Consider the following 14,911-nt stretch of genomic DNA (forward strand, 5'->3'; position numbering starts at 1 on the left):
TTGCAATGTTTTTTTTACTGTTAAAAAATAACAATATTTTTGTCAAGAGATTATTCAGAAAGGGAAGTAAATCTGGCGGATATTGCGGGCAGCCTCGAACATCTTCTTCATGGCTGATTTAGTGCTTGCAAGCAATGCGGTCTAGAGGGTCGCTCGGTGGTAATTAATTATCGAGCCATTTACATTACTAAGATACTCGATACGTCACAGAAGCCAGGACCAGATCCGTCTAAAATTGTTTGAGAGTTGAATTATAAGCTATCAAACTTATAAAATATATTATTTCCAAAATATATTTTTTGAAAGTTCAAAATATTCCATATTTGACGCTTCGATTTCATCATTTTCAAAACAAATAATTATGGCTTATGATGAGTTTCTTGATTTAAACAAAAATTACAAAAATTACAAAAATTATAAAAATTACAAAAATTACAAAAATTAAAAAAATTAAAAAAATTAAAAAAATTAAAAAAATTAAAAAAATTAAAAAAATTAAAAAAATTAAAAAAATTAAAAAAATTAAAAAAATTAAAAAAATTAAAAAAATTAAAAAAATTAAAAAAATTAAAAAAATTAAAAAAATTAAAAAAATTAAAAAAAATAAAAAAATTAAAAAAAAAATAAAAAAAATTACAAAAATTACAAAAATTACAAAAATTACAAAAATTACAAAAATTACAAAAATTACAAAAATTACAAAAATTACAAAAATTACAAAAATTACAAAAATTACAAAAATTACAAAAATTACAAAAATTACAAAAATTACAAAAATTACAAAAATTACAAAAATTACAAAAATTACAAAAATTACAAAAATTACAAAAATTACAAAAATTACAAAAATTACAAAAATTACAAAAATTACAAAAATTACAAAAATTACAAAAATTACAAAAATTACAAAAATTACAAAAATTACAAAAAATTACAAAAATTACAAAAATTACAAAAATTACAAAAATTACAAAAATTACAAAAATTACAAAAAATTACAAAAATTACAAAAATTACAAAAATTACAAAAATTACAAAAATTACAAAAATTACAAAAATTACAAAAATTACAAAAATTACAAAAATTACAAAAATTACAAAAATTACAAAAATTACAAAAATTACAAAAAATTACAAAAATTACAAAAAATTACAAAAATTACAAAAATTACAAAAATTACAAAAATTACAAAAATTACAAAAATTACAAAAATTACAAAAATTACAAAAATTACAAAAATTACAAAAATTACAAAAATTACAAAAATTACAAAAATTACAAAAATTACAAAAATTACAAAAATTACAAAAATTACAAAAATTACAAAAATTACAAAAATTACAAAAATTACAAAAATTACAAAAATTACAAAAATTACAAAAATTACAAAAATTACAAAAGTTACAAAAATTACAAAAATTACAAAAATTACAAAAATTATAAAAATTACAAAAATTACAAAAATTATAAAAATTACAAAAATTACAAAAATTACAAAAATTACAAAAATTACAAAAATTACAAAAATTACAAAAATTACAAAAATTACAAAAATTACAAAAATTACAAAAATTACAAAAATTACAAAAATTACAAAAATTACAAAAATTACAAAAATTACAAAAATTACAAAAATTACAAAAATTACAAAAATAACAAAAATAACAAAAATTACAAAAATTACAAAAATTACAAAAATTACAAAAATTACAAAAATTACAAAAATTACAAAAATTACAAAAATTACAAAAATTACAAAAATTACAAAAATTACAAAAATTACAAAAATTACAAAAAATTACAAAAATTACAAAAATTACAAAAATTACAAAAATTACAAAAATTACAAAAATTACAAAAATTACAAAAATTACAAAAATTACAAAAAATTACAAAAATTACAAAAATTACAAAAATTACAAAAATTACAAAAATTACAAAAATTACAAAAATTTCAAAAATTACAAAAATTACAAAAATTACAAAAATTACAAAAATTACAAAAATTACAAAAATTACAAAAATTACAAAAATTACAAAAATTACAAAAATTACAAAAATCACAAAAATTACAAAATTACAAAAATTACAAAAATTACAAAAATTACAAAAATTACAAAAATTACAAAAATTACAAAAATTGCAAAAATCATTGTTTTTTTTTCAGAGATGGACAAGAATGGACACCATTTAAATAGATTTTTTTTCTGAAAATTTTAATCAAATCTTAACAAAAAAATGCTTTAACTCTAAAGCTATGCATTCAATCAAAAATACACTAAAGTGCTTCTTGGCTCCTAAATCAATTTTACATCCAAAAATATGTTATGCTTTTTCAAAATAACTTTTTTTTTAACTATCAAAAATTTAATTTGTGGATGTAAAATTGATTTTGGAGCCAAAAAGTACTTTTGTAAATTTTTGATTGAATGCACCGCTTTAAAGTTAAAGCAATTTTTTGTTAAGATTTGATTAAAATTTTCAGAAAAAAATCTATCTTTAAATAGTGTCCAATCTTGTCCATCTCTGAAAAAATGAATGGCTGAGAAACTTATATACATTTGTTCTTTTTTGGACATTGTTGATCCGACCTATGGTTTGGCTTTTTGCAACAAAAAAAAATACATTTCGAAAAATGATTATTAGAAACTAGACATTTTCTAATAGCTACCTATTCGGCCCTCAATTTTGAATCGATAGTTTCTTGGAAACTGTTAATCCAATTTTATATGGAGCAATTCCAGCTCAAATCAGGAATTTTTCTGGTACTTTTGTACCCGACCCTTTCCGATTTTAATGAAACATTTTTAGACATGTTATCCCAGGCCTATATAAGCCATTTTTGTGTATATGGAGCCAATTGTACTTGAAAATAACATTTAAGAAGGGCGTACGTTATTTAAATATTTTTGTATTTTGTAATTTAAAAATTTGTTAAAAATCACTGTATCTCGAAGCCGTTGCGTCGTCTCAAAAAGTGGTCAAAGACAAACCTGTAGGACAAACTTGTAGGAAGACGGAAATACACTGAAAGAAATATACACGCCATTTCTATGAGATATTTAAAATTTTAAGTTTTAAAGTTAAAATTTAAGGTGATGTAACGATTTTTTTGGCTCAATTTTTTAAAAGAAATAACCCAAGGTGTTACAAAAAGACTCACGAAAAATGCAGGATGGTATGTCTCTCCTAAAAAAAACACAAAAATCATTTACTAAAACTGTTTTTTTGAAAAGTGGTCTAAGCATCCACATTTTTAAAAACCAACAGTGGGAATCGAGTCTCATAAGTTTGTCTTTGACAGCTTTTTAATTTGACTCGTTTTAATATTCACGTAAGCTTATTTACTATCCAGGTTTCTACCACACTGACAAAAATTTCCTTTTTTCAGTTATGTGCAATGTAATTTAGCATATATCTGTAAGCCTATACATTAGGGTGGGTACGTTTTTCAAAAAGTTCTCGGATCAAGTTTTAGTATGGTTCCCCTTGTAGGGCATGTCCATAGGGACTTTCATGCCAAATATCAGCTCATTTGGTTGTAAACTGGCTGCGCGCATCAGGGTTAAAGTTTACATGGGAATTACTATGGGAAATTGGAACTTTTTGTTCAAACGCTCCTACAGGTATGGGAAAATCACGCGCCAACTTCTGGTATGGTCAGGCCTATGGGGAATGGTCTGGAGAACACTTTTCCCGAAGAGAGCATATGGATCCATTGTCCCTAGACCTGGCGCATCGGCAAACAATCCGATGTCTCCGGAATCAACGGTTTTCCCTCAAAAAGCATAAAATTTTCCTTAGCATGCTATGAAAGCTCGATGAACACCGCGACGCCATACGTCAGGCAGCTACCACGTGGTTGAAATATTTGCAAAAAAAATACAAATTTGCTATGCAAAGATTCTGAATTCGACTAAATAATATCAGGATTACTCGAAATGATCATTTTCTAGTTAAAAGAAGGTTTGCAATTGAATATTCCAGCCGTTTCTCACCCACGTGGTAGTTATCTGACATATGGCGTCGCGGTGTTCATCAAACTTTCATAGCATGCTAAGGAAAATTTTATGCTTTTTGAGGGAAAACCGTTGATTCCGGAGACATCGAATTGTTTGCCGATGCGCCAGATCTAGGGACAACGAATCCATATGCTCTCTTCGGGAAAAGTGTTCTCCAGACCATTCCCCATAGGCCTGACCATACCAGAAGTTGGCGCGTGATTTTCCCAGACCTGTAGGAGCGTTTGAACAAAAAGTTCCAATTTCCCATAGTAATTCCCATGTAAACTTTAACCCTGATGCGCGCAGCCAGTTTACAACCAAATGAGCTAATATTTGGCATGAAAGTCCCTATGGACATGCCCTACAAGGGGAACCATACTAAAACTTGATCCGAGAACTTTTTGAAAAACGTACCCACCCTACTATACATCCAATTAAAATGCTGTCAAAGACAAACTTATGGGAAATTGGACGAGCTTTCCGGTAAAAGTATGTACGAGACTGAAAAATCAGGTTTGTCATATAGAAATTGCCAAAAACCAACAAAAAACCTATTTTTCAACTTTTTTTTTAAGCCGCTGTATCTTCACAAGGAAGGACTTAGGACATTAGTCAATATGGAGACTTTGAAGTTTTTTAGAGAATCGATTTCCACAATTGGATTTTGTTAATTTTGAAGTTTAGACCACTTTTCAAAAATTCCTGATTAGAGCTGGAATTGCTCATTTAAACAAACAAACTTTCGTAAAAAATGTTTTTTGCTGTTTTCGTCAAAGGTAAGTACTATATTTCCATAAAGGATTATTTTTTCCAAAAGATTTGGAAAATTCTTTCAAGTGCAAATTTGGTTTTGATCATAAATAAAGACATGTTTAAAGAATCTTCGAAATTTCATAATTCACTTTTTTAAACTTATGACTTGGCGTCAAACTTCTCTAGAGCTAAAAAGATGTCTTTTTTGCTCCCTTATTTACATATTTAAAAAATATCTAAAATCTAAAATGACTAATTTTGGAAAATCTTTTTTAGAACCATTCACAAATGACGTAGCCTTATTACGAAATTTGTTGACAAATTGAAAATTGAAAAAAATACTCTTCTCGTCTATTGCAGATTCAAAAACTATATTAAATGTCATAGAGAAGATCCCTACTAGTGCGTCCATCCCGGGAATTCCCGGGACAAAAATCCCGGGATTTTTCCTAAACCGGGAATTCCCGAATCCCGGGATTTTCTATAATTTGTCCCGGGAATTCCCGAAATTGAAAAAAAAAATCATATTTTGGTCTGGAAATTCAGATTTGGTTGTGAAAATAGTAGAACAATAAAATGAATTAAAATTTGTATTCAGCAAATCTCAGCATTAAATTGGCTTTTTAGGAAAAAAAATATTATAATTTTAGTTAACAGGTCCGCAAAATGCCTAGTGCTTTAATTTTTTTTTCTCTATTATTTAATTTTTTTGAAAGACTGGATATATTTACGTATATTTTCGATTTTAAATTGAAAAAAAAAAACAATCTCATATCAAATTATTTATAATCAAACACCGGCATCTAGGGCAAATACGTACAAATGTAACGAATAAATACAGCTATTAAAGCAAAAAATAATTGCATGACGTTTTGGATGACTTCGGTTAAAACAGGAACAGAACAAAACAATTTGTACTTCCAAATGTATTGCTCTAAAATCTCCTGTACCTATTTAGACTGTAATTCTGATTTTCCCTCGGTTGGCGGTAGTAACTTGAAGATAATTTGAAAAATATATTCTATATAAAACAATGAATTCAAAACTTATCAAAAATTTTACATTGACTGGTATCATTTTATTTATTGTCGTTTTTTGTTTTTTAGTCATATAAAATAATTTTTTTAACCTGTTTTAGTCATGTCACATAAAAATATATAAAAGAAAAAAAAATATAAAAGAATTCCAAAGTTTTTTTTGAAAAGGTCCTATAAATATATGAAAGACAAAAGCTTATTGGACCTTTTCAAAAAAAAAACTCAAGAATTATGTAATTTGATTCGCAAATAAAAAATTGATTAATCATACTGGAATTAAAAATAGTAGTTGATATAAAATCCTAAACACCACAAAGACAAAAAAAATCTTTTAGGCTATTTTAAAACTGTCGTCTTTGTTTAGATTGAAGTGAGGATTATAACCATTTGATATTATTAAGCTAATTCAATGATTTTAAGCTTGAAAACATAACAAATATAATGAAACATAGATTTTATTACTGATTCAAAAATTTCCCGGGATCCCGGGAATTCCCGGGATTCCAAAAATATTTTTCCCGTTTCCCGGGAAATTCAAAACCCGGGAAAATTGGACGCCCTAATCCCTACCAAAAAATTTAAAAATCGACCGAATTTTGCGAGGATTTCTCATTTGATTTAACAATTAATGGATTGCCTTGATTTTTTATGGTCAAACTATTAAATTATGGAAACAGAGCGTTTAAAAGTCGAATAAACTAAACCTTTTCTAAATTTAAAGACCTTGTATTGATTTTTCTTCAACATTTTCCCAATGATGTATCATGCGTCTTCATTAAAATAAAATATTTACCTAGCACTCCACACCGGCAAATCTCTTTTTCCAAATCATTCGTGAAAAGCAGAGCCCAATTTACCATGTTTGCTAAGCACGCTTGCAAGCATTCAAGCTAGAATGCGCAAATTTAATCTTCTACTTTATTCAAGTCGAGATTCGAGAGCTAGCCCCCTTCTCTAGCAGTAGTACAGCGGTAGCAAACCTTTCTAAAATTTAAATCGTTCCTCAAACCGGATTACAGTTCTGCTGCTTTCGTTCCTCTCGAGGACTCACGCTGCCTGCAGACACTACGACTTCTGATGTGCTAATTCTTTACGCTGGGAAAACACGAATAAACAACGTATCTCTGCTCCTCCGAAGGTCTGGGGTCTGTTGAAATGCAACTAGCACTTCAGACATTCCTTTAGGCAAACGAGGGCGAGTTTGGGGGCCCGTGTTGCCAACTTGGAATGCTAATTTTTCTCGTTTTTATCGAGTCCCTTTTTTGCCCCAAAGTACCCTAATTAGCCCTGGAACAGTCGAAAAATGTCGGCATGTAATACGCTTATTTGCATCTGCGCGCGCCTGCATCGTATGCAACCCGCACCCATCCCAGCAGTGCTGCCAGTTTCTTTAATCTTCTTTTCATCTCTTCCCTCTCGTTTCATGTTCTTCAACAACTACAACAACAACGCCAACAGACAAGATCCGTGCTGGAGCGCCATCTGGTGGTGGCGGACCGGGTGTTTACCATGGCGGACCTGAAAAGCATGTCCAACGATTCGCTCATCCTGCCGACGGTCGGGCCGCACAACCTGCAGATCCGGGTCCGGGAGGAGGACCGAAGTGAGTACTCTATCCTGCTGCAAAGTTTTTTGCTCTTGAATTCATTCGCTCTCTGCTGTAGTCCATAGTTCATTTCGTCGTCTTTTGTTTTTTTTTTTTTGGGGGAAGCCAATCTAGGCACGGAAAGCGCGACATTTCTGGCAACACTGAGAAAATTAACTGTCAATAGACCCACTGAGAATTTTGGCTCGAGTCCGACTCGATTCAGGCTCGATCTCGAGCCAGATAGACTCGAGGCTCGAGCCAAAATTCTCACTGGGTGTGTGGTACTAAATTGCCAACCATGCCAGATATACAGATAAATCTGTATTTTACAGATTTTTCGATCATAAAATCACAAATATCTGAATATACAGATTTTTAAAAACTGAAAATAATTAATAATTTCAACAATTTAGTAATTGAATTGTGCTTTAATATGACTAAAAAGCTTAAATCTGGCAATAAAAATTTAAAAATTTCTTCTATGGCTCCGAATTCAACATGACAACAACCATACAATGCTTTTAGATTAGTAAGATTCAGCTGTCGCAAAAAATGCACGAAAACAATACTTTATATAAAGATTTTAAGAAAAGTAAAAATTTGACCATTTTCCGGGCAAATTTAACCGGTAATTTTTGTAGACTTGTTTAAACACCTTTAAAACGAAATAGTTTTTTTTATTTAAAAAAGGCAATAAAAACGATGTTCGATTCAGTTTGGCATTTTCGAACAGAAAAAAATCGGTGGAATTTGCCCGGAAAATGGTAAAATCTCCATGTTAAATCCGTTTTTCACACCTGTCCAGTTGTTTTGCCATCATAAGTTTACAAAATATCTAAGTATTGACGAAAATTTTAATTTTTGCGAAAAATATTTTTTTTTTGCAATTCTGTACATTTTAGATTGTTTTCAGTTAATACGACTTCTATTTGCATGAAAATTTTGAAGTTTTTTGGAAAAATATATTTTTTGCCCCCTGATTTTTCAGAACAATTTTGAAGGGAGGGCGACATAAACTTTGAAAAATATTTGCAACGGCCTAACTTTTCTTTGCATTATTATTTTTTTTTTTGAAAATACTCAAACATTCATAATTTGCAATATGGATATCAAAAGAAGCGAAATTGTGTATGCTTTTTCACTTTTATAAGAGTTTTTTCAAGAAATACTTAAATTTTTACAAAATAATGCATTTTGCAATGCAATGTTTAAAAGTTTTTTGAAAGAAATCGTTTGATACCCAAATTTCAATGAATTTCAAATCGTTTGAAACCCGTATTGAAACTTATAAAAATTGCAGAAATTTCAAAAAATACGTTATTCTGTGAAAATTTTAGAACCTCCTTAAAAAATATAGGACTGTGAAAATGCATTCATAATTATGAATCGTTTGATACCTATATTGCAAATTATTAAAATTTAAGTATTTTCTAAAAAAAATATGGTATTTTGTGACAACTTTAGTATTTTATCCAAAAAATTCCAAATCAGTGAAAAGCATCCAAAATTTCGAATCGTTTGACCCATAGTGCATTTTGCATTTTGTGAAAATTACATGCATTTTGTGAAAATTTTAGTATTTACAAAAAAAACTATATTAAAAGTGAAAAAACATATAATATTTCGCCATATTACGCAAATTATGAAAACTTGAGTATTTTAAAAAATCACGGTATTTAGTTTTATTTTTTGAATTTATCGCTATCGTTAGGCAGTAACATTATCGACGACAGGTTACAAGTTGCAAGTTATGAAAATTTTAGTGCTTCCAAAATATTACGATATTTTGTGAAAATTGGAGTATTTAATTCCAAAAACTCTAAAACAGTGAAAATGGATTTGAAATTTCAAATCGTTTTGATACCCGTATTGAAAATTATAAAAACTGCAATATTTTCAGAAAAAAACGTTATTCTGTAAAAAAAATTATTTCTTTCTAAAAAAAAACTCTATAGCAGTGAAAATGCATCCAACAAGTCGAATCGTTTGATACCCATATTGCAAATTATTAAAATTTGAGTATTTAAAAAAATGGTATTTTGTGAAAAAATAGTATTTCATCCAAAAAATACCAAATCAGTGAGATTTCATCCAAAATTTCGAATCGCTTGATACCCATACTGCAAATTATGAAAACTTCAGTTTTTTTAAAATAAAAAAAAAGCATTTTGCCAAAAAAAATAGTTTTTTACCAAAAAAAATCTATCGATTAACAACCTTGTAAATTTATAAAAAGCAGAAATATTTTTAAATTCGTATATATTATTTGTTTTTTTTATTTCTAAGTTCGAACATTTTAAAATTTGGCATTTTCTAGAATAATTCATTAAATTCATAATCGTTTAGCCATTTGGAATATTGATACCTCTGCAAGACAAAAAATATATTCACGTTTATAGTGCAAATGCACCATACTCATGAATAAATTCCTTCGTGGTTCTTGAATTCATGAACACAATTCACGATTTCGGGATTGATTTTCTTCTGTGTGCATTAGTCATGACCAAGCTTGACCAACTCTGATTTTTTTTTTCGAAGTTAATTAAGATCAAGATTAAATTTTGAGGGTTTTTAAAATCTCTAGTTTTTTTTTTGTGTATCTCAATTGATTTTTGATTCCGTGTAAGAGCAATTCCAGCTCAAATCGGGAATTTTTCTGGTACTTTTGTACCCGACCCTCTCCGATTTCAATGAAACTTCTTAGACATGTTATCCTAGGCCTATAAAAGCCATTTTTGTGTTTATTGAGCCAGTTGCACTCGATAATGACATTTGAGAAGGGCGCAAGAGTTTTCAATATTTTTGTATTTTGTAATTTTAATATTGCTGTATCTCGAAGCCGTTGCATCGTATCAAAAAGTGGTTAAAGACAAACTTGTAGGAAATTAGACGAGCTTTTTGAAAAAAAATACACTGAAAGAAAAATGTACGCCAACTCTATGAGATTTTTCAACTTTTAAAGTTTAAAAGTTAAATTTTAAGGTGATGTCACGATTTTTTTTCGTTAAAAATTTTTGAGGAAATAGCCTAAGATGCTACCAAAAGACTGACGAAAAATGCAGGATGGTATGTCTCTCCTAAAAAAATAAAAAAAATCATTTACTAAAACTGTTTTTTTTTTTGAAAGTGGTCTAAACGTCGAAATTTTCAAAAACCGGTAGTGGGAATCGATTCCCCAGACAATTTTACATAAAAGTCTCCATATTGACCATTGTCCTATGTCCAATTCTTGGGAAGATACAGCGGTTTTAAAAATAAAAATGTTGAAAAAATGGGTTTTTTTGTGGTTTTTGGCATTTTTTATATGACAGACTTGGTTTTTCAGTCTCGTAAATATTTTTACCGAAAATCTCGTCCAATTTCCCATAAGTTTGTCTTTGACAGCATTTCAATTGGATGTAAGAGCTTACAGATATAAGCTAATTTACTATCCAGGTTTCTACCACACTGAAAAAAATATTCTATTTTCAGTTATTAGCAATGTAATTAAGCTTATATCTGTAAGCCCTTACATCCAATTGAAATGCTGTCAAAGACAAACTTATGGGAAATTGGACGAGCTTTCCGGTAAAAATATTTACGAGACTGAAAAACCAAGTCTGTCATATAGAAATTGCCAAAAACCACCAAAAAACCAATTTTTTCAACATTTTTATTTTTAAAACCGCTGTATCTTCACAAGGATTGGACATAGGACAATGGTCAATATGGAGACTTTTATGTAAAATTGTCTGGGGAATCGATTCCCACTACCGGTTTTTGAAAATTTCGACGTTTAGACCACTTTTCAAAAAAACAGTTTTAGTAAATGATTTTTGTATTTTTTTAGGAGAGACATACCATCCTGCATTTTTCGTCAGTCTTTTGGTAACATCTTAGGCTATTTCCTCAAACTTGAACGAAAAAAAATCGTGACATCACCTTCAAATTTAACTTTTAAACTTAAAAATTGAAAAATCTCATAGAAATGGCGTGTTATTTTCTTTTAGTTTATTTTTTTCAGAAAGCTCGTCCAATTTCCTACAAGTTTGTCTTTGACCACTTTTTGATACGACGCAACGGCTTCGAGATACAGTAATTTTTAAATTGCAAAATACAAAAATATTTAAATACCTTACACCCTTCTCAAATGTTGTTTTCGAGTACTATTGGCTCCATATACACAAAAATGGCTTATATAGGTCTAGGATAACATGTCTACAAAGTTTCATTGTAATCGGAGAGGGTTGGGTACAAAAGTACCCGAAAAATTCCTGATTTGAGCTGGAATTGCTCTAAAACATTAAAAGTGAAAAAGCATACATCATTTCGCCATATTGCGCAAATTGTAAAAAAAAAATAATATTTTCGCAAATCACGGTATTTATGGAATATATGGTATTTTGTGAAAACTTTAAAAATTCATGCAAAAAAACTCCAAATCAGTGAAAATGCATCCAACATTCGAATCGTTTGACACCTATACTGCAAATTATGAAAATTTTAGTATTTAAAGAAAAATACTGCATTTTGTGAAAATTTGAGTATTTTACAAAAAAAAACCTCTAAATTTGAGCATTTTCGAAAAACACTGTATTTTGTATTTTTTAAGTATTTATGCTTTGAAACTTACTAAATTATTAAAAAATATATTCTTAGTGAAAGCTTTGAACATTTAACATAATATTGATTGATAAAATCAATTTTAGAAAGATTTTAAAAATAGTTATCGTCCGTTATCGTCGATAGAATTAACGAAATAAATAATCATTACCGCTATGGTTAGACGATACTTTTATCGATTAACAACCTTGTAAAAAAGTAAAAAGCATACATATTTTTAAATTCGTATATTATATGAAAATTTGACTCATTTCTAAGTTTGAACAGTTTAAAATGCTGCATGTTTCTAGATTATCTCAAAAATTTCATAATCGTTAAGCCATTTAGAATTATTGATAACTCTACAAGACAATAAAGTGCAAATACTTGATATTATCAATATATTAATATTTAAAAAAAAAATACTCTTTTTTCATAATTTAATCGAAATGCAATCAAAAATATTTTTACGTTTAAACTAATTAAAAAACTCATATTTATTTATTTCAATTCAATTCAATTCAGTTTATTTCTTTAGTTTATCGACTAACAGTAGTTTTGTAAGTGCAGTACAGAGTTTTGGGGGATCCTTTCAGCTGTGTATAAGGCATTTATCACAATGGATGCAAATAAAGTTGGTTGTAAAGGAAACAGAAAACAGGAAAACAACTCGCAAAAAACCTGTCACTATTGCTGGGAAACTCATATTTATATTGATTTTTAACCTCGAATAAATCGTTTGATTAGATGGATATATCCTAAAAACAATTTGACTTTTTAAATTGAGTTTTAACACATTAAAAAAAGATATTTTTTCTTTTTGTTGAATAGTTTGATTAAAAAATGGGTTAGCTTTTTTCCAGTGCAAAAACTTTGTTCCTGAATTTAAAAACAACTTTGCTGAAGAGTGAAGATACAAAATCAATTTGAAAGTTCCTTCCCAAGATAAATATTTTGAATTTTTTTTTCATTTTTGTACGTGTGGGCTGCTCTCAAATTTATGTTCATTTTTTATGCTAACAATTGCATGACGAGCAATTCTCCCAAGAATGAGCATTTTTTGATAATTATTTTGCTATATTTCTTGAAAAATTATTTATTTGAATGAAACTTTTGTGTGGACCTTTTCTATGGCCAAAGAAGTCATTTCATTCATTAGTTCGTTCATACAAGTTTTCATGCAATTTTGGCAACTGTCCATGTAAAAAGGCTTCTAAAATATTCGAAGTTGATATCTTGAATTTCTTAATTAAAATTTTCATACAGTTTTTTGAAAAATCTCATTTTTCTTTTTGAGCTGTGGCACAGCTTACCCAAAATTTATTTGGCAGTGTTACCAATTTGCGAAGAAAAATAAATCATAATCCGACAAAAGTACTTGACATAAAATTTGAAATCGTGCACTACTTTCATTTTATAGCCACTTAAAAGTAGTTTTTGGTTAGAAATGTGATTTTTTTACCTGCACGGAAAAAAAATCAATTCTTGAAATCGCGAACTTTGTTCATGAATTTAAGTACCAGGAAATAATATATTCACGTTTATAGTGCAAATGCACAATATTCATGAATAAATTGTGTCGTGGTTCTTAAATTCATGAACACCATTCACGATTTCGGGATTGATTTTCTTCTGTGTGCATTAGACCAAGCATGACCATCCCTGATTTTTTTTCGAATTTAATTAAGATCATGATTAAATTTTGAGGGTTTTTAAAATCTCTAGTTTTTTTTTGTGCATCTCAAATGATTTTTGATTCCGTGTAAATAAATTTTGAAGAATCGTTCTTTCCCACTGAGAATTTTGGCTCAGTGGGTTCTTTAAGTTTCTTGCCACCGTTAAGGTACCACCACCACATGACGTTTTCCAGTGTTGCCAGTCTTTCCGTGTGTGATCGCTTTTTTGTTCTTTTTTTGTTTTGTTCAACTCCAACAAGAACCACTTTTCTTTTCGTTAACCCGTTTCGTTTCCGGTGTGGCAGCAAAGGCCGTTTGTTTCGGAATGAAATCTTAATTTCCCAGAGTTTGCTCTGTCTACGTGGGACGTAGGTGTGTGTGTTGATGTTGATTTTCCTCCTCTCGAATTTGGACTGGTGGGAAAAAAACGAGGCATGACTTTTCAACGTGCAGTCGTGACTTGAGTGATGACTATTCTCTGTTGAGCTTGCACTATGGTGTGGACGAACAAGTTCTTTCGCTGAAGAGAGTTGTACTGGAAGAGAGAGATAACCCCGCTGGTAGTACGAAGAGGGGGGCTTGTTTGTTTAATTTTCAACTTCGCAAGCTGAGCTGCGAATCCTTCAATTAACGCTCCAGTTCAACTTTAATCAGAGTGGAATTAATTTTTCATCACAAAAGGGGACCTGAATCGAGCCCTTTACACACCATGCCAACAGCCGCCTCATTAAACCGCCAATTGTTTCGAGATAACGAAAATCACAAACACACACAATTACACCTGCTATCCCTCTCTATCTCTCTCGAACAGAAGTGAATTTAAATTACATCATTCATCCATAAATTATGTGTCATTTGTTTCCCCCAATTGTCCCATTTTGCGCCCAAAAATTCCCCAATTCCCCAAATAACGCGCCGCGCAAAATCATCATCAAACTCACACCCCAACCCAGACGAAGATGATTACACGACGGGGACGTTACAATCTGGTGAGTGTTTCCACCTCCACGTGTCAGTGTTGTGTGTGTTTAGTGACAGTTAGAGTACAGAACAGAACAAAATGTCCTTTTTTTGATTACCTACAAAGTGTACTGACGACACAACAAACACCTCAACAACAAAAAATCCAACAAACAACACACAGCTTGACACGTGCACGCAAACACACTCACTCGCCATTTTTTTTACAGAGAACACATGCAAAGTTACAGAATCAATTTGTATTATTACAGCTATGAAGCAAGAAGAGCAAGAACAATCGTTCGATTATC

General features: G+C 29.7%; 1 protein-coding gene across 8 annotated transcripts in view; it reads left to right on the forward strand.

The window, feature by feature from the left end:
• Nucleotides 1-14,911, forward strand: part of LOC120423869 (fasciclin-1) — a 634,253-nt gene that overhangs the window by 610,558 nt on the left and 8,784 nt on the right. For 7 of the 8 annotated variants that reach the window (XM_052706257.1, XM_052706258.1, XM_052706256.1 and 4 more), the window contains 2 exons: nucleotides 7,254-7,398; nucleotides 14,594-14,629. In XM_052706257.1, the coding sequence (XP_052562217.1) occupies nucleotides 7,254-7,398; nucleotides 14,594-14,629 (181 nt within the window). The remainder of the gene's footprint in view (nucleotides 1-7,253; nucleotides 7,399-14,593; nucleotides 14,630-14,911) is intronic. The other variant, XM_052706261.1, reaches the window with a different exon arrangement.

This window comes from Culex pipiens, chromosome 1 (genome assembly GCF_016801865.2).
Source record: "Culex pipiens pallens isolate TS chromosome 1, TS_CPP_V2, whole genome shotgun sequence".
In the NCBI taxonomy this organism is placed as follows: domain Eukaryota; kingdom Metazoa; phylum Arthropoda; class Insecta; order Diptera; family Culicidae; genus Culex; species Culex pipiens.